At 35.9% G+C, this 21704-nt stretch overlaps 1 protein-coding gene across 2 annotated transcripts in view; it reads right to left on the bottom strand.

Moving 5' to 3' along the window:
• Positions 1 to 3251: 3251 nt before the first annotated feature.
• UBE2E3 (ubiquitin conjugating enzyme E2 E3) overlaps positions 3252 to 21704 on the bottom strand; it is an 80640-nt gene continuing 62187 nt past the window's right edge. For both annotated transcript variants that reach the window (XM_034654813.1, XM_034654812.1), the window contains exons 4-6: positions 8987 to 9119; positions 5103 to 5250; positions 3252 to 3890 (exon numbers count right to left, since the gene is read on the bottom strand). In XM_034654813.1, coding sequence (XP_034510704.1) covers positions 3793 to 3890; positions 5103 to 5250; positions 8987 to 9119 — 379 coding nt within the window. In that variant the 3' untranslated portion in view covers positions 3252 to 3792. The remainder of the gene's footprint in view (positions 3891 to 5102; positions 5251 to 8986; positions 9120 to 21704) is intronic.

Below are 21704 nucleotides of genomic sequence, written 5' to 3'. Positions count from 1 at the left end.
CTTGAAAGGCCTATGTAAATCACTGAAGAACTTTACCAAAAAAAAGTTGACAAATTAGTCACAAAAAATTGATGTTTCAAATAATGCCTATATATCAAAATGTATTTATGAATTATTTTTTATTATTTGGGAATTACTTGGAAAAAACCTAGTAATTTATTTAGACATGAAACAAATCTACTTATTCATATATTCTACTCATCCAAAAAAAAGAACACTAACTGAAATATGTGGATAATGTAATCATTGTAGACTCATTATCTCAGCCTCTTAAAATAATCTGCATTGGTTTTATAAAAATAATGTTTTCATATCATGCCATAATTCTGTCCAAAGACCACAATATAAATGTCAAGTGAAAATGTGTTAACGCACTGCATTAACATAACTACAACACAAGTTAATATACGAAGTCACAGGACTGAAACTGACTTAAATTTTACAACACAGTCACTCTTATATTGTTATAATACGTTTGGACTGATAAATCAGTGGGCTGACTTTAAGTCGAACACCTCAAAGTTCTTATTAGAACTTTTAGGGTCAATCCAAACCGCAAATGCCTACACAATTTTATCCATGTGATTATTTAAGATTTCCTGCTTAAAAAAAAAAGCAACGTCTAGATAATTAATACATCTTGTTAATTTGTAAAAGGTAATCATTACATGTTTGATACCTATTTATCAATATGAATTTCCTGATGTGGTTATATGATGTATAACTAAAAAAATTTAAGATAACATCATTTATGTCACTTTCTCAATTAATAAGGGGAAATTAGTGATGTTAAAAGTATTCCTATGACAAATATCTAAGACAGAAGATAAACATATCTCATATTCATTGGAATTAATTAATAAAGCCTTATTTTGCAAAGTTACATTTGAGACTTTAAAATAAGAATTTACTAAAATGCAAATTGTACTTTATCCTAGCAAATCATTATCAGAAGTTATCAATCTATGCATATCTGCTGTTACATAGATACAGTCAATATTAACTGTGATGTTACAAACCACAACTAGGTGAAGAATGGAGACTGTACTTCCCCATCATACTGGCTGTGTAATCTGGGCAAGTTACTGAACCCGTCTATGCATCAGTTTCACTCTGTCAACCAAAGATGGTTGGAGTGTCTCCTCTCCTAAAGTTCTGCAGGGGATATTCAGTAGCTAAGCAGTGGCTGGCATGCAGCGGCACACCAGAGGGCTCCTCTGAGGGCACGTGACCAGAATTCCAGCACACAGGCTCAATGCGATGCACAAGGCCATGACTACTCTTTAACACTTATAAAGTTACATTTGGACTTTCACTTGTAAAACTTGTTCTTAATGGATAAGAAAAAAATCCGGGTTCTGAAATATTATAATTTACATCCAAAGCAAAGTTTCATGGTGGGGAAAAAACCCACCCTATTTGTAGTATACATAGATAAATACCTATGCAACTGAAAAGTGGACTTACAGTTTTTCAGAAATAGGAAACAGGGTAAAAAAAAAAAATCCAGGATTTTAAGAAAACCTAATAGTAAGAAAACAAATGACAACTGTTATTTTTCAGTCGATTTGAAATTTTAGCCTGTTTCCTGAAAGAGAAAGCAGAACAAGGATAACAATAACGTTATAGAATATGAACTACTGAGTTTGAGGGCTGAGAATAGGGAGATAATCAAATTCAACTTTTGTTTCATATATGAATAAACTAAAACTCAAAGAACTTAAAGTGTCTTATTCAAGGCCACAAAGGTAGTTTGTGAAAGAGCCACAAACATTTTTAAGTAACCAGTTCCCTCTTCTCTGTCCCAAGTGAGTATGGGGTATATAGCCTGTAAGTACCAAAAGGCTGGTGGTAGTAATTAGAGGGATAACAAATAAAGGAAGTCTAACGATAGCATCCCAAACATCCTAATATTCATTATGATGAAAGCTTTTCTGGCATCAGGAGAGAGGTTCATTACTCTAGGATGCAGAATATACGACACTGGAAGTGGGGAAAAAACCACCTTCTGCAGCTCACCACCGCAGAAATCCTTACAGTTTACATAAAAGGTCCCCACTCTCATCACACTGACTTGAACACCATTATCGATTATTACCACCTAAAATAGTCATGGCTCAGAGGTTTTCACAGACCTAAGCCTGAATTCTTCAAAACAGTACCTACTTGCTTAGTGTTCCTTTGTGATATGGAGAGATGGGGTGCAGTGGAGGGAGTGAAAAATACACATATAAATATAACTTTATTTTTACCCTGATTTAAGACTTCTGTTGACAAAGACTCAAGTAGGAGGCCCACTACTCTTAGTGAGGGTATATGCAACTATAAATGTTTTACTTTATTAGCTTGAAGCAACATATTTTTATGCTAATAACTCCACTCTATAAATTTTAAGATGGTACTCTAAGCTCCACATTTAGGACTGGAGAAGACATTTGCCCCACATTGCACAACCTCTGCTACAGGACCGGAGAATTACTTCAATAATTATCATAGTCATAGAAAAAAAATTAAGCACATTTATACTGTTTACCAAACCTGAATATTGCAAAGTAATTCTAACTCCTGTAAGAAATCTAATATTTGATCATTGTAACCAAAAAGAAGGAATTTATATAAACTGTAAAACCCTTACAATTTAGTTATTTTTTCAAATGAGATATAAATGCCACATCTACACACCAGTTCAGAGTTCCATTCCGCTTTCAGGCCAGACAATGGTTTCTGTGTTCAACTCTGCCTCTAGCTTATCTGCTGGCTAAATGTCATGATAATAACGGTAATACACACCATACACCGTGAAAATTCACAACCAGGATTAGAAGTAAAAAATGTACCAACAACACAGAAGCACTACCCAATATTTGACAGCACTGTCCAATGGTGGATGGAAATCACCAGCTGGGAAACAAAATGTTCCGTTAAGTTAATACCAGATTCCTAAGCGAGTCAAAATTTCATAGTATCTTTTGCTCAAATATCATCTTTTCGAAGTAGAGCTTTATGTGTTTTGAGATCAATGATTTAAAATCCAGTTTTACATATTTAAGCTCATTATATTCTCTCATTAGTACTTCAAGGGAAAAAAAACTCTACGCATTTAACAAGATTTCAAATGTTTTCAATTTAACAATTCATTTATTTGTACTGGTCCTTAGTAGTCAATCTTCATGTCCGCATTTTTATTTCACCAACAATCATCTCAGACACACCTTCTAACAAGACTGACTTAAAATATTACGACAGGAAACTATGGCTTCAGGAGCATGTTTATTGTGTTTGAGATGATACATCAGGTGCTCTCTGAGCTACAAAGGGTAAAAGGAAATCCTCTCATTACAAACTGACAAAGGTAAAAGGTAAAACATTTTTCACAACAGCATGAACCACATACTCAGAAATAGATCTGGGTTTAATACAAATGACATAATTCCTAGTCATCTACAGCTACTTTTATAACTTCATACAGATAATGAATTAGGCTAAAATGCACTATAATATTTGGTAGACTTCAGGACCAGTATCCTTAGTACATCACAAAATACATTTTGATATCCCAAAGAAGCAAGACTTGCAAGTAGGCGTTTTAAACATAACTAATCTACAGCTACAAAGTTCTACTCTTGATAGCATTTACCTTTTTGGGGAGTCTCCCAGTCTCCAAAGGATAAAAGCAGAGAGTAGAATCAGTATAACATATACACAGAAGTCCGTATTGTAAAGGCTATAAAGATTTGCAGCACAGTGGGAAGGGGCCTTCTGCTCCTTCACACCGCATACAAATTCTGTGAATTATGTGGCGTATCTCTTGGTCCACTGTCTGGCTATCCTGTCATGTTCTGCTCTGTTGGTCAAATACTGAGTGGCTATGCTTCCAACCAGAGGATCCGCTGGAAAAGTAGAAAGAACATTAAGAGATATTATACGGTGTCTTAAAGTTGGTTTTAATAGTCTATTAAATTGAAACACCAATTTTTCAGCAGCACCTTGATATACAGTGGCTAAATTTTCAAGATTAAAATGCTTCAAATAATATAATCATCTGTGTATTTTAATATTCAAATTTAAAAAGCCCTTTAAAAAATACATGTTGAGTTAATAAATTTGATTTTTTAATACTACTACTCTTGGCATTTTATTCAGCAATGAAAGTGTGCTTGGTGATTGTATTTCTACCTTCTTCTGGATGTTTAAAAATATAAGTTTTAAATAAAAACTCAAATCTTACAATACAGTTTAAAGCATTTCTATCTAGATATTATGTACATTCAGAAGCATTTAAAATATTATTATGCATATGTACTTTCCTTCAGTGCCTGGTTCTTTCACTTACTCTATCTTGGAGAGCTTTCCCTATCAGTTCATTTAGAGCTGCCTCACCCTTTTTAATTCTCTTGGGCATAGGTATAGCTGCTGGGCTTACAACAAAAGTAAAAGCCTTTGGTGATTAGTCCAATACGTAGAAAAAATAATTCAACTTCTTTAAAAAATAACCACTTAGTAAGATAACATATGCAAAATCCCAGGCCTACGTGTCACTTTTTCAAATCAACTACACGTGTTAATATGTGGCAACTAAGCATTTCTTAAAAATGTTAGGAACTATGCTATTAATGACTTTATATCTGAGCTAATATAATCATAATCTAGTCCAACTCATCAACTATCACTTTAATATCCACTATCACTACTTCTAAAATACCCAACTATAATCCACGAAAGAAGGGAGAACAAGAAGCCCTCCATTGCTAAGCGGTTGCTTTAGAGCACATGGCAGCATGGAAGGAACAAGAAAAGGAGGCACTGGTGCCTGCAATGGCTTTCCTGTCAGACATGGTTTGCACCGCTACATAATTCAGAAAAAAGTCCATCAACGACAGAAAGAAAATAATTATAGGTAGCATGCCCTTAATAAACTAAAGAAAGTTACTGTGAAACTTTTGGTCTATTCTAAATGAAATAGCTTTGATAATTTCCTTGCAAAATGATTTATGGTCATCTTTCCACCAATAACATTTACTTTCTCAAATCCACAGTCAAGGCAACCAAGAACACACTGGTTTCTGTAGCCCCACTGTGTGTGATAATAAAGGTTTGCTTACCAGGGTTGCAATCTGTCAAAAGAGAACAAATCGACAGCAAAACCTTTGAAATAGTCAAAGCAGGACTCCAGTTGTCTTTAAGGATGTCCAGACAGATGACTCCCTGACTGTTGATGTTGCAGTGATAGATTCTGGTACGGAAAGTAACCTAAGGGCAGTTCCATTAAAAACAAAGAAAATGAATGCTTTATTACCAACTAAAACTCTCACCAGCAAAAGTGAAGGGTAACACATCATAGATACTAAATAGAAAATAACTGACGAGCTAATTAAATACTAGGTTTAAGTAATATCAAAAGTAAATGATTTGGGCATCTGGGTGGCTCAGTTGATTTGAGCAACTGCCTTTGGCTCAGGTCATGACCCTGGAGTCCCAGGATCGAGTCATCAGGCTCCCTGCTCAGCGGGGAGTCTGCTTCTCCCTCTGACCCTCTTTCCTCTTGTGCTCTCTTTCACTCTCTCTCTCTCTTTAATAAATAAAATCTTAAAAAAAAAAAAAGTAAATAATTTTATTTGGGGCGCCTGGGTGGCTCAGTGGGTTAAGCATCTGGCTCGATCTCAGCTCAGGTCTTGATCTCACTCAGAGTAGTGAGTTCAAGCCCTATATTGAGTGTGGAGCCTAGTTCAAAAAAAAAAAAAAAAGTAAATGGTTTTATTCAATTCAGCTGAAATTTTTTTAACCAGCAGATTAGGAACTACATTAATTTTACACCAAAGTGAGCAGCTGATTTGGCTGGTTTGCTCTAACTGAATGATACAATAATTCTATGTACGTATGACCACATATACCATATAGACGTGCACACATGTGCACATACAGCTCTGTTTAAAACAGGTGAGAGAGAAGTGTTTTAGTGCCAAAGGCAAGAAGGAACTTTTTACCATAAAACAAAAGTTACATTAGTTTCTTAGTAGAAAAGATCAGTATCAACTCAGCTAATGTCCTGTCATGTATCAGAAAATACTGGACAAGATTTAGAGGAAAGTTATGAAATCACTAGTCTATTTCTCCGACTTTCACATCTGCTACTAGTTCAGTGTCTTGTTAGACTAAGACAGTAAAATGAAATGAGTAAGGTCTTAAGGTAATGAATAAAAGGAAGCTAATATATCTCTAAGATATATGAAAAAAAGAGGATAAATCATAGGAACAAACACTGGCAAGTTTCAAAACAATCACAAATACTAACTGGGTGGCTAATTCTTAATTTGGAGTAGGAGAGAAAAAAAGAAACAAAACAGCTCCTGATCTCTTGGACTAGCAGTGTAACTGTAGGGTCTCCCAGGTGGGATCTAGAAAGAAAACATCAAAAGCCCCCCAAAGTATATTTCTGATAAGGATGCATAATTAAAAACAAGAAAGAAACCAGTGGTCTAGCAGGGGAGGAAAAAGGAAGGACTGCACCTCCAGAACCTCTGTGTCGTAGTGCACACACCAGCTTTATAGCTCTTAAAATACGGCTAGTTGAAGTGAGATCAGCTAGAAGTGCACATACATACCAGATTGCAAAGATACAGTACCAACAAGAGAATGTAAAACATCACATTAATAATACTCTTACATTGATTTCATGTTCAAAGGACAATATTTTGGATGTATTAGATGTTATTAAAATTAATTTTACTGTCTTTTTCTACCCTTTTTAATGTAGCTCATAGAAAATTTAAAATTACACATGTAGCTTGCATTAGATTTCTGTCAGACACTTCTGCTCTACAGTATGGCATTAATATATGTTTAGATCACCGACAGCTGACATACTCAACAGACGTGTGGTTTATAAACACAACACAATCAATAATTTGAATCCTTTTGGGGAGCCTAGGTGGCTCGGTTGGTTAAGCGCCTGCCTTTGGCTCAGATCATGATCCCAGGGTCCTGGGATCGAGCCCCACATCAGGCTCCCTGCTTAGCAGGGAGTCAGCTTCTCCCGCTCCCCCTGCTCACTCGTGGCACGTGCGTACTCTCTCTCTCTCTCAAAGAAATATATTTTTAAAAAAATATTTTGAATCCTTTCAGCTATTAATAATTGGTGAAGAAGAGAATTTAATTTTTATTATTCCTCAAGAAGTTCAACACCTTATCTGAACTTCAAAAATAAGCAGAACTGTATAGAAATAATTGTACCTAACACCAAGACAAGAACAGAAGTATTTTTTCTTTTTCACTTGTTCAACCACAGATCTGGACAGTGCTTCTTAATACTGTGTCAGACATCTTAGGCAAGAGGAATGATTCAACATGGAAGGGTTAGAAAATTAAAATACTGAGACTTCAGCAAAAAGATTAAATGCTAAATTAAAACATAACCACTATATTAACCAAAACAACTGATAAATCATAGACAGAACTACAGTTTGAAACCTTTGTTAGTCAATTTCTATTTTACATTAAAAGATGCCAAGAGAAATAGAAGTCTTTTTCTTTAGCAAATCTTCCCTCACAAAAATAATTTTGTAAAAAATAAATCTTGCAAACTTTTTCAAATTTTGCTACCACATTAAAACAAATTTCAAGAAAAATGAGGCATCTAGAAATAAGTATCACTATTTATCAAAGACAGCCATGAACTATTTTCCTATGATTTTGTTTTCTATAATACAGGAAACTTAACCAATGACTGCAAATTGAGCAGTTAGTAATATACCAGCACTTAACATGTGTCATTTTGAATGTGAATACAATTTGTAGTATTATTAACATGAGGGCTTTGTTTCTTTATTTGAACTAGCAAGATATATCCTACAATACATGAAAGTATTCAATGAGACAATTGTTTAAAGATCTTAAATTCTGATGGGATCACATAGTATAGTACTCAAAACACTGATAACTCTAGTTGATAGCAAAATACCTCTAGATGATAGGGAACCTTGGTGTCTGTACTTTGAGGTAGATACCACTAGGTGGAACTGTTGTTATCTTACTAGAGAATGGGAGAAATAATCCTAGGTCTAAAACAAAAGAAACAAAAAAAAACCCTTAATTTTTACACTCCCCACCACCCCTCAACCCAAGCATGCAAGTGAACGCAGGCATTAAACTGCCACGCAGGCATTAAATTGCTACATGTATTTTAAATAGTGTAGGGAACATAAGGAACTACGTTGAAAGGAGAAACATTTCATCATAGTTAAAGACTTGATAACAACATACCTTTCCCCTGACATGTCAGAAGTCTCTGTAACTACACTATAATTATATTCAAGCTTAATACTGGTGGTTTTTACCTGTTGGCCTGACCACTTTATAATGAGAAGTGAGAGGAGGAAACTATCCAGGTAATTGTTATGTTTAAGACTTGAAAAATAATTGCCAATCATTACAAGGTACAACTCAACCCTTCTGTTAATCCATCTAGTTCATACTGAGAGCCAACTGAGGCATAAACCACCCAGCCACCCTCATTCCCATTACTACTTCATATCTACAGAGGGCACAAAGTAAGCTGATTAAGTATTATCAGTAGCTTCCCTCTTCTTTGCTATGGTTTTCTAGTTTTTGCTGATCTATAAAGGTAAGGTATTGAGCACAAAATTCTTATTTCTGTAAGTTGTCAGGGTTTACTTTTTACTCCAATATGTTTCTCAAGGAAGGTCCATAGGATATTTTCTCTTATAACATAAATCTAAAATGTATCTGCTTTATTGGTATGCAAAGTGGCATACTTTTATTTACAATTAACAAATCCTTTCTGCTGATTACAAAGTTATTTGTATAAGGCAGAAATCAATTTCTTTCAGTTTTAAAATTCTTGGTTACATGAGAGCTTCCGTATCAATTCATGAAAAACAATGAAATAAAATGATTACATCAATACACATTTAACCTCTAGAATTCTGGAGAAGGATAAATATTAAAGAATGGACTTCTAGGTTCTTACCTTTGGTGGCTTAAATGGATAATCAGATGAAAAAGTGATATCCAGAAAAAACACACCACCTTCATATACAGAACCTGGTGGACCAAGTATAGTCGATCTCCATTCATAAATGTTATCTCCTTTAGGCCCAGCACTATTTAAAAGAAATTAAAAATCAATGTGTGTATCTGTAAGCAATGAATGTTAACATCTTAAACCAATTAAGTATTATGGGTAAATTAGCAACCTAGAGCAATGAGATAAATAAAAAGAAATAAGCCCCAATGTGTGCATACATATATGTATAAAATTATCTGCAAGTATTTCAAATTTACAGAAAAACTGCAAGAAAAAAGAACACCAGTATAATCTTACCCAGACTCCCTGTTAGCATGTCGACCCATTAACTTTTTCATCTTCTCCCTCCCTCCCACACATTCTCTCTATGTATGTCTGTATGTATACACACACACACACACACCCCGACACCCACGGTGCTTTTTGAGCCATGTGAGAGTAAGTGGAATACAACTGGCCCTTTCCCCATAAATACTTAAGTGTGCACATTTCCTAAATTAACCTCCAATACAATCACAATACAGCTACTATTTCAGTAAATATATCAATAAAACACTTTAACCTATAATCTGCAAAATAATGTTGTCAACTGACCCAGTAATGCCTTTTTAAAAATTCAGTTTTCATCCACATACAGAATCTACTCTTGTGATCATCTGTATGTTCCATGTCATTCACTTCCTTTAATACAGAATCTTTCCACCTTTGACTTTTTATAACATTAACATTTTTGAAGAATACAGTCATCTTCCTCCCCATCACCTCCTCCTTTTAATAGAATGCTCATCTTTTTAGAGTTATCTGATGTTTCCTCATAATTAGATGCAGACAGTGCATTCCAACCAAAATAGTACATAAGGGATGTGTTCTCAGGTACCAAGGTATTCATTCACCTATCCCTAATTGGTCATGTTAATTTTCATCACCTAGATCAAGTGCTGTCTGATTTTCCTACTGTTTACTTATTATCGTTTCCCTGCGACCAATAAATAACCTTTGGATAGACACTTTTAACACCATGCAAATATTCTGCGCTTCATCAAAATTTCTCCCCTAGATTTAACATCCAATTGTGATTCTTGGCTAAATTAAATGAACTGTACTGTGATGGTGATAAAATCCTGATTTTCCAACTTCAGCATTTCCTCCACATTTACCAGCTAGCCCTTGATCCCTCTCTTTCCCTGTTTGTATGAATCTGTGTATTAGTGGTGTGGTCTCATGGATTCTTTTTTTTTTTTAATGATTTATATAATTCACTACTGCCTTTAATTGTTTTGATGCCTAATTTGGCCAGTGGGAGCCTCTTCACAACGGCTCCTCTACTCTTGGGATAGGTTGCTGTAATTTTATGAGTACTTCCTTACTTTCTGACATAACTAGATGTTCCAGGATCCCATCTTTGGAATCAGCCATTTCTTCAAGGAGCCCTGGTTCCTTTTAGTCTCACATTTAGGGAATGTTAGAAACCAAAGTCTGAATGCTAGGTGCTATTAAGTCCCAGGCACATTGCATTGTGCTCAACAATACATCGTTTCATTTATAAAATTCGAAATGAGAGAGATAATTCAAATAAAATCTAGCCTCACAACTATTTGCTGGTAAGGCACATCCAATACTCCTTAAATTCTCTTCCAATTTATCTACAGACTTCCATTTTCCCTAACCTTTACCATCATAAATTATCTTGACTTTCTGAACTAATGAATAATACATATATAGCCATTTCTTCTTTAAAAGTGACCACTAGTTTAGAAATGATTTGCATGNTAAATTATCTTGACTTTCTGAACTAATGAATAATACATATATAGCATTTCTTCTTTAAAAGTGACCACTAGTATAGAAATGATTTGCATGGGGGCGCCTGGGTGGCACAGCGGTTAAGCGTCTGCCTTCGGCTCAGGGCGTGATCCCGGCATTACGGGATCGAGCCCCACATCAGGCTCCTCTGCTATGAGCCTGCTTCTTCCTCTCCCACTCCCCCTGCGTGTTCCCTCTCTCGCTGGCTGTCTCTATCTCTGTCAAATAAATAAATAAAATCTTTAAAAAAAAAAAAGAAATGATCTGCATGTTTGTTTTAAAATAAGGGTAAACCAGCATTGATAAATCACCCACATTAATCACAATAGGATTTTCAAGTATAGTTAAAATAATTTAACTGTATCTTATTAATTCTATAAAACAAACTGTGAGTTATAAACATCAGGTAAGTAATGCTATCAATAATCAAATGTGTGCTCTGAGAAAATAGGAAAGGGTGTAGAAATCTTGATGGTATAATCAAAATGTTTGCAGCATGTTTTAAATACCTTTTTAAGGCAGGTACATGAACAAAAAAATCTTACTATTTTGACCTATTTAGGGAAAAACATTTTTTAAAATAAATACTGTTTTATATGCTTCAAATATACATAGCAACTGAAACTCATTACAATAATGGTTCACTGTTCTGTCATCATTTGAGAATCTGGTATATTTCCTAAGTGAATTTTTATTTTAACTAAAAACATAAAATTAGTACTAATTTGGTAAACAAACAAAAAAGGTTTAACCTGATTCAAGAGCATTTTCTTTTCCAAGTTAATTTTTCTGCTGGTGGCTTAAGGTAATCATGATACAATTAAATGATAGTGTCAAAGACTTCTATGGTATGGCTGTTTTACTAAAATATTTCTAAACTATACATGTCACACTGTGGTGGTGGTGGTAATAATAATAACAACCTTAGTTAAGGTTAATTCCATCCTTATTACAAGCCAGGCATTGTTCAAAGCATCATAGTGCACAACTCATTTAATTCTCCTTACGAATCTATGAAGTAGGTACTATTAGTACATTCCTATTTTCAGATAAGGAAACAAAGGTTCAGAGAGTTAAATAACTTTCCATATGTCTCATAGCCACAAAATGACTCAGACAGAACTTGGACAAAGTCTGTGAACTAATCGGTATTGCCCTCAATGGTTTGCTATATTTCCTCTTATTAATTTCAGTGCTGCTACATCTAATTTAATCTCCAAATCTGTTAATACTTATTCGTATATGAACCTAAGGGGTGCTGTTATCCAAACAAAACAAAACAAAATAAAAACTCAAAAACAAACTTCCTCAGTGATGTTTCTCAGTTCTTAGCAGAACTATGCTATGCTTCAGTGGATACACAGAAGTTAAGTTGGGGATTACTGTATTTTAATGAATCACAGAATTTCAGACTGAAAAGAATCTGGTTGAAGCCAACCCCCCCACCACCCTTTACACTTGAAAAAACCAAGGCACAGAAAGTAAATGATGCATCTTAAATCCCCTGTCAGTTGGCAGAACCGGGATTCCTACACCAAATTCGTACTGTGCTTTCTTCTCACTTATGCTGTTTTGCCACAGGACAAAGGATATGTTTATTATAGCAAATACTAAATGTGACTTTCCTTGTTGTCCTAGGGGAGACTGAGCAAGGCCGAAGCGTATGGTAGTATGATTCCTTTACTGTTCCAAGAATACTGAGGCTAAAGTGAGTGAGGGCTAAAATCCAGCCCTTGTTTTGGTGCCTTGTTTGGAATAGGGTGCCCTTTTCCTTCTCACAAAGGTGCCATCTGCAAATCAAGACATTCTTGGTGGTGGGGGGTGGGGGGTGAGATGTTGGATGCAAGAGAGGACTCCACTCAAATTCAAGCAAAGCATTTTACCCACTAGCACCGGACCTGCCACTGAGGCTTCACAGCTGAGTAGAAAATGAGTGATAAATGTTAACAATCTCAGGACAGGTGCTATTCATACTTTTGCACTATTCTGCAATTCTCTTTCTTTTACACAAGCAGTTCCAGGTGCCATCCTAGATCATTTGTTTTTCCCTCTCTTGGTGAATCATGTTCACAAGAATATCACAATACCATTTCCCCAATCTTCAATAAAAAACAAGCCTCTATTACTCTGCCCCTTCCAAGTTCCATCTCAACGATCTCTTAGCAGGCTTCTACTCCTCATCACTACACTGAAACAGCATTCATCAAAGGTCACCAATGACCCCACCACTAGATTCAATCTTCATTTTCTCTGACTGGCCCAGCAACAGTGGTCACAGTTGATCACCTCTTCCTCCTTGATATAACTCTGTTTTGCTCCTAGAGTAACATACGTACTGGTTTTCCTCCTAACTTTTCTGGTCCTTCCTTCTCAACCGCCAAGCGCTGTTCCTTATCTCCCTAACCTATCAATATAGCCAGCCCTTCAGCACTCAGTGCTTGGACCTCTTCTCTTTTCTACTCACAACCACTCTTTTGCTGATCTCATGCAGTTTCACGACTTCTAACAGCATCAGTAGGCTCTTAATTCCCAAAACCCTATCTCCAGCCCAGATTTTGTATCCTGAGTTCCAGAGCTATACATCTAAATGCTTACTAAACAGTCTTTATTTTGAAATCTAATACTTTGAACCTAATAATTTTGAAAAGTGCCTCGTATATAACATGTCCCAAAGTAAGTTCCTAAACTCCTCCTACAATCTTCCCTATTTCAGCTAATGCCAACTCCATTCTTCTAGTTCCTCAGGGCAAAAGCAAAGACCTCATCTTTGACAACACTATCCCACATCCAGTACATCGACAAATTCTGTTGATTACCTCCCCAAAACAAACTCAAAATTCTACTACTTCTTCTTATTCCTACCATCTCGACCTTGACTCAAAACACCAAAACCTCTCCTGGTTAGTTACAATACCCTCTCTGCTTCCACCTTTGGCCCCACTCCCACCATGGTACTCTATCTGCAAATGACAATTAAGCAAAGCAAAAGTTAGAAAGTAAATCAGATCATGCAATTATGGTCAAAACTTTCCAAAGCCTTACCCTCCTATCCTGTGTTAAAGTCAAAGCCTTAGGAGACCTACAACGCACTGTATGATTTGCTGCCACCAACACTACCATCATCCTTCTTGTCTTGTCTGTTCCTCTCTTCCTTGTTCAAATGGCTGTAGCAACCTGTTTCTCCCACACCCAACGTACACCTCCGCTTCAAGGCTTCCGCACAGACATAGCTCTGCCTAGAAGGCTGTTCTTCACGATGGCAACATGGTTCAGGTTCCTCATCTTCTGCAGCTCTTGACTAAGTTACCTTTTCAGTGAGGCCCTTCCTGGCCACTCTATCTAAAAATGTCACACAGGATCTCCACACATTTTATGTATTCCTTTCTATTTTTTTCTCCGAAGTATTTATCACTCTCCAACATATTAACCTATTTATCGTACTTATCATCTGTCTCACTAGAATGTAAGCTCAAAGAGGTTATAACATACAGACTGGGCTCTTTAACTTACAGTGGATTGTGCTTTTTATGCCCTGAAGGTTGGAAGTATTTTAGTCACTCAAAGTGACTGAAGAGGTGCGGGACTTGCCCAAGGTAAGAAGAAAGGGAGATCTCAGAGCCAGTTTCATTGGGGGGGGGGGGGAAGGAAGGGGAAGGGAACGTTTTCTTTTCTTTTCTCTTTTTTTAAAAAGATTTTATTTATTTATTTGACAAAGAGAGACAGCCAGTGAGAGAGGGAACACAAGCAGGGGGAGTGGGAGAGGAAGAAGCAGGCTTCCAGCCAAGGAGCCTGATGTAGGGCTCGATCCCACAATGTCGGGATCACGCCCCGAGCCAAAGGCAGATGCTTAACCACTGAGCCACCCAGGCGCCCCGGAATGTTTTCTTTTCTTACCTTCATAAGGGTTCATTTACTGAATCTACTTCACCAATACAGTGAAAGTAAAATTTATTCCAGTTCTGAGTCAAGTTATGAGAAAGTACAGATAAAATTAACAGGAACTTTGTTTACTGAAACCTCAATATCCATAAACGCCAAAAAAATCAAATTTATTACATTCCATAATTGAGGAGGCAATTTTTGGTTTAAATGCTATCAAGAAAATGAGAAGTACTTTTATTCTACTGTTTTTTTGCCCTACAAACATTCATCCCTCCTTTTAAATACCATGTTTCCTATAAATTATTATATGTTCTACACAAAACAACAAAAGTAAAAAAGGCAGGTAGAAAGTTTAGATAGAGTGACAAACTTAACCTAAAAATTTTCTGTTATTAGCTGCTCTTATTGTTAACCAGTGACATAACTTTAAACATTAGCAGCATGAGTACTCATATCTTAGCAAAATCCATTTTCTCATTGCTTGAATAGTAATTCAGCAATTACAATTTCTGCAAGGGTCATTAACACTATCCTTTTCCAGCACTGGAATGTTTCCCAATACAAGGTTCCAAATGCTCAATTTAATAATGGATTCGCTTTACAAATAAGCACTTTTTTAAACAATGCTTTTATACACACAACCTTTTAGTCCCGTACCAAGCTAAATACAAAGATTTATACTAAAATTCTATGCTTTTTATCCCTACGGCAAAAAGTCTTATCTTAAAATGAGCTGAACTAAGTTCAAAGAGAAAAGGACATATTAACGACTTAAGACTTGACAGAACTGTGAAATCTATGGTATAATGGTAAGTGTTCCATTTTAAATCATTACAGTGTTAAAATGAATATTCCTATGTATACTGTATAGGATGCATCTGAAATAAAAAAAAAAAAACTAAAACAAAGTTCTTATTGAAGCATGGGTTACATAATGGAAGAGCTTGAATTAAGATGCCATTTTGATTTTAACCCCTCCCTGAATTTTAACACACTGTGTAATAATACAAAATCTATCAAAAATACAAATAAAACAAAAAAAAGAACTATATACACGGAGAGATACTCTATGTTCATGGGTAAGACGACTCAAGTGTCAAGATGCCGGTTCCTCCCAACTTCATCTATAGGTTCAATACAATCCTAGTCAAAACCCCACCAAGTTATTTTGTGGGTATTAGCAACCTGATTATAAAGTTTATATAGAGAGGCAAAAGAATAGCTGACACAATACTGAAGGAGAACCAAGTCAGACACTACCCAACTTCAAGACTTAGTATAAAAGCAACAGTAATCAAATCAGTGTGGTATTGACAACAGAACAGAAAAACAGATCAGTGGAACAGAAGAGAGAGCCCAGATATAGACCCACATAAAGTCAAGTGACCTTTGATAAAGGAGCAATGGATACAGAATGGAGCAAAGATAAAGACAGTCTTCTCAAAAAATGGTGCTGGAACAACTGGACATCCTCGTGTAAAAAAATAAAATTTTGACACAGATCTTACACCTTTCACAAACATTAACTCAAAATGGATCACAGAACTACTAAAAAATGCAAAATTATAAAACTCCTAGAAAGAGCATAGGAAAAAACGTATGTGACTTTGGGTATGGCAGTAACTTTTTTTTTTAGATAAAACAGCAAAGACACAATCCATGAAAAAAACTGATAAGCTGGACTTCGTTAAAATTAAAATCTTCTACTCTGTAAAAGACAATGTCAAGAGAATGAAAGAGAGGTCACTGTAACTATCCCAGCTTCACAGATGAGAAAACCAAGGCTCACAGCAGCTAAGCTTCCCCCAAGTCTTCTGGCTAGTCGAAGGAAGGCAGACGCAGTGAGTCTATCTAGACAGAATAAAAGCTTAACCACATCTCTGTATTTCTTTCCAAACTTTAGGCAATTTGTTTTAAGTAAACAGGTGCTATTCCTGAGTGTTTTGGAAACAGTCCTATTTCTCTAGTTTGGTTGTAATTGGAAGTTCACGACTTATCAGGGAGAGATACAAGACCATGTGAGAAGGGAGATGGCTTAGGAAACAATACAAGAAAATAATTCTACTAACTAAAAAGATAGACCTAGCTATCTGCTAGCAGATCACAATTATCTTATCTTCCTGTTCCCCTCCCCCAGAATGACCTCTTTCCAGTAAATATAAGACCTGTGAGGTCTGGTGAAAAATGATTGTATATATTGCTTATTAATCCATACCGTACCTTGTGGGGAATATGAATTCACTGAATCTGAAAAATGTAGCTGAGCTTTTACAATATGCAAAGTACAGTACTTTGCATACTTTCCACAGTAGGTTCAATGGAAAAATAGAAATAAATTCATTCATTCACTAAATATTTAAGTGTCTACTACTGGAACCTACACTGGAAACTAAAGATATAATGGCCACTGCCTTCAGGGAGATTACCATCTAGTGGGAGATATAAATATTAATCAAATATAAATGCATACACAAAAAAAGTAAAACAGAAAATTTGCCACAACGGAGGGTTATACCTTGCTCAGTGCCAGGGGAATGTGACCAAGTTAGGAAGATCCGGTAAGTTTCACAAAGGAAGCAATGCTTGAGATGGTATTTGAAACACCCAATAAGAGTTAACTAGGAGAAAGTAAAAGGCAAGAGCTGGGGAAGACTGAATAGCCTATGCAAATGCCCTGAGGCAATAAGGACCAAGGTGGAGTAGCAAGGACTAGAAATAAGGCCAATGTGGCAGGAACAGAGAATAAGGGGGAGATAAGGGAAATAGTAATAAATGTCCATGCAGGACCTTCTCAGGCTATATTAGAGGTATTTAGCTTCATCCTAAAAGCAACAGAAAGTCAGTAAATAATTTAAGGGGGGGGGATGTCATACATTATTAACATTTGGAAAGCTTCCTTGGATTGCTATCTGGAGAATGGTCTGGAAGAGGACCAGAGGGGCTGTGGGTGGACTACTGTGGTAATCCAGGTGAAGATGGTAGGCTAGACTAAGGCAGTATTAGAGACAAACAGAAGAGGATGGATTTGAAAGGGATTTAGGAGGTAAAAATCAACCAAAGTTATGTTTTTGCAATATGGGACATGAGAAGGGGCTAATAAGAATAGCTCATAGTTTTCTGGAATATACAACTGAGATAGATATAGATGCCATTTACTAAGATAGGGACGGTGTAAAAGGAGAAGATTTTGGACATATTGGGATCAAGATGTCTTAGAGATATACAAGAAATAGGTATGTCAAGGAGACATATATCAACAACTCAGAAGTTGGGGCCTGGGCTGTACATATATATTTGTGAAACCTTGGTACTTAGATGGGAATGAAGGTCCTGCAGATGGGATGAGCCACAGTGAGATAAGGGACACCTGGGATGAGAGAATCATACAGAAGCCATGAAAAGGCAGACCTGTAACAAGTGTGTAAGAGACGGACGAAGAAAGTATATGGAAGCAAAGCAGAGGAGAGATTAATTACACGAAGAGATACAGGAAGAAGCTGGGTTTGAAAAGGATGTTAGAAAAAGTAGGGAAGACTTCGCCTGGTAAAGATACAGGGATCATACCAACTTGCAATGAGGAAAATAAAAAAGTAATCTAGAAAGATCTCCAAAACATATGTTAAATTAAAAAAAAAAAAAAGGAAGGCACAGAGCAGTGGATATCAACGTTTCTATTATAGTATAAACTACAAAAGCTATCTGCATGTGTATGCTGGCAATAAGAACGGACAAGACAAACAAGAAAATGCTAATAGTGGTTTCTCTAAGAAGGATCTGATGCTTTGGGATAGAAAGGAGCCTACTTTTCCCTATATATTCTTTTCTATTCTGAATTATTTACTTGTCCAAAAAGGTTTGTTTTTGTTTTAGCTTCTTTTTAAAAAAATAAGGGGGAAAAATCCCAGTGAGTTTATATCACTGAAGCACTATGATTATAGAAGAAAATCTAAACCATAGAGGATTTTAAATATGCAGAGTGAATTTGTATGATATATTTTGTTATCCTCAATCCTAGAACTGGAGAATTCTGGCTCCTGAGAGTCCCTAATTCTGAAATTAACATCGATTTAAGAAGAGTTTTTAGATATGTTGACTAGAACTATCTGGAATTTCTTAGGTACCTTCCTTCACCTCATTCTTTATGTACTGCAAAATTAAGGGCTCAACCAAAATTTAACCTTTTTGCCAATATACTGTAAATTTGTATCACAAATCAAACACATTTGACAGGATCACCTCATGTTTTAGTTTCCACCTTATACTTTAAGACAGACTATGACTGGGTAAAATACAACTAACAAGCTGATATATGTGCCTAGATTCTAGTTTACTGTGAAGTTTAAACTAAGCAGACTCTAAAAGTACCTGCTTGTTTACTAGTTTTTCTATACGTATTGGTTTGACACTTGATATGAGGGCCAAGTATGCAAACACATACTTCAAACAGGAAATGTTTGTATGGTGAGCTGCAATTTTGTTCAAACCTTAATAATGTCCACAGAGAATCCCTGACCTGAAAAGGACTTTCAAAATTCAATCAATCTATTTCCTGCTTATGTTTTGCTTTTCAGAAGATCTTTTCCCTCAGTGGATAATGCAATTATAAAGTTTAATAATATAAGTAGTGCTTATAGACATAAAACAATGAGGTACTCCCAAAACTTAGTGTTAATGATTCATTCTTGTAACATTTACTGAGTACCCACTATGTGCTGGGCATTGTTAGATACTGAAAATAGAGCGAAGAACATAACAGATATGACGTCTGCCCTCTTAGAGAATATCCAAATAGTGAACAAACACAAAATTATTAATATGAAATAACACTGGATAAATGCAATGTCACTTACATAAGCAAAGTATCTATCAAAAAGAGTACAGGAAAACAGTACTTAACATATTGATCCTTTGGGGTTTTTTGTCCTAACTCACCGAAGGCATGGGCTATACTCCCATCAGTTAACATTGGTTCACTCAAGTAGTAAGGGGAAAGGGAGGGACAGAAAACTGTGGAGAAATCTTCCAGGTACTTTTAATAAGCCACCCCCTTAAGAACTAAGTTCACTGATGGCATTACTATATCTAAAACCACAGATCTAAACCACTACACCTAAAACCCTGGCTGTGCATGAAGCTTTAAAAATTATGGATTCCTAGGCCCTACCTAGGAGATTCTAACTTACTCAGCACAGGTGTGATCCAAGCTTAGGTTTAAAAACTCTTAGGTGCAATTGAGATTCAAAACAACTGGGGGAAAGAAGAGATCTGACATGCAAGAAGAATGGGAGTATGACAGAAACAAGAGAGAATATTCCAATTCTCAGATTTGACACAACTACCTGGGCTCTGTAACTGTTACTCCTACTGGGTAGACAGATGTAAGAGACTATAACAACTTCTTGCCAAAACTCATTGCCATCTTTGGATTATAGTGAATTTACTAAGGCAACGCTGCTCTGTTGGGCTCAGCCAGGTGTATGCCAGCCTTCCTGGACAGCTTCCCTATCACCAACTCAAAAAGCTGTGATGATAACCAGCAGAATATAAGTACTTTTTTCAAAACACTGGTCAAATGAGGAAAGGTCTCAAAAATATTCTTACTCACATAATGTGTAGTTTTGTCTATAATGTTTGTCATTACAAATTAAAATGCTGTTATCTCAGTTTAAGGTCCTTGCTCTTTCGGCTCTATGCTTTCTTGCCATTTCCCTCCCTTTCTGCTACAAAGCAGAAACAGATTCAAAAGCATAAACACAAAGTAGAGCTATCAGAAACAGGTAAAACCTTATTTTAAAATCTTACTTACATATTTATTAAATTCTCTCACTTCATATTCAGCATTTAGAAAATTCTTCATAATGGCAAAATATATTAATTATATATAATTATTAACTCTAGGACACGCACCAGTAACATCACTAGTTACTATCTGACCGTCATGCTATAAAATACTCTTAAATAGAATTGAACAGTTTGAGGCCTATAACTGCTATTCAAGGACTTAAGTAATACCTTACCATCTAAAAGAATATAAAAAAGAAAGATTCACTAGAAGATCAAGAATATATGTGACACAAAACAGTTTTATTGGCATAATAGTGGAACAGAATATTGAGATTGGGTCAGAAATTTGAAATTACAAAACGAGTCGCTATACAGTAAGCCAAAACCAAATACTCCTTAAGATAGACCTTAGAGAAAATATAACTTGCTACTAATATAAACTCGCATTCTATATCATCGCCAGCACTGTCTTTCACCTTGAAAGATCATTTTCTCCACTTCCATCCCGTATTACCTGGGCTTTCCCTGAAGTTCAGCTAAAGCGCCCCACTTTTTGCTGTATGTAATGCCACAGATATCGTTACACATACGTTGTATCTTTATTGCTTAGAAATATCCTATTTCATATGAACTACGCATAGTTTCTAAATCTTCAGTTGTAGCATTATATATTTGCATTTATCACTCTGCTTCTTCCAGTACTACTTACTAAGCACTGTACTTGTCTGTTCAATTGTCACCTGAAACACTCCACAAAGTCAAAATAATCTTCAAAAAAACCCCGGCCCTCCTGGCCCTTCTAAAGTCCAACAGTTCTAGTACTTGAAGGCAAAACTGTGAGACGGACAATCACACTTATATACTACCAGTAGGAGGAGAAAGGAGCACAACATTTTAAAGGCTCCTTAGCCACATGTGTAAAACCTATTTGATAAGTAATCCCAGCCCTAGGAAAATGTCCTAAGAGAATAAATACAGATGTGAATAAAGATTTTTCTATAAGGAGGCCGAAAGCTATATATCAGTGATGAGATTCAGAATAACTTCAATGTCCAACCAAAAGGTAATAGTTAAATCATTTTTGGTTTTCAATGAACTATGATGTAGCCATGAAAAATCAAGTTTTTGAAGGCTATTTAATGCTATGGAAAAATATGATGGATTAAGGTGAGAAAGGTCACAAAACTGCATA

Source organism: Ailuropoda melanoleuca, chromosome 2, assembly GCF_002007445.2.
Source record: "Ailuropoda melanoleuca isolate Jingjing chromosome 2, ASM200744v2, whole genome shotgun sequence".
Lineage (NCBI taxonomy): Eukaryota > Metazoa > Chordata > Mammalia > Carnivora > Ursidae > Ailuropoda > Ailuropoda melanoleuca.
The sequence above is the reverse complement of the archived record's forward strand: the minus strand, read 5'-3'. Positions and strand labels throughout refer to the sequence as shown.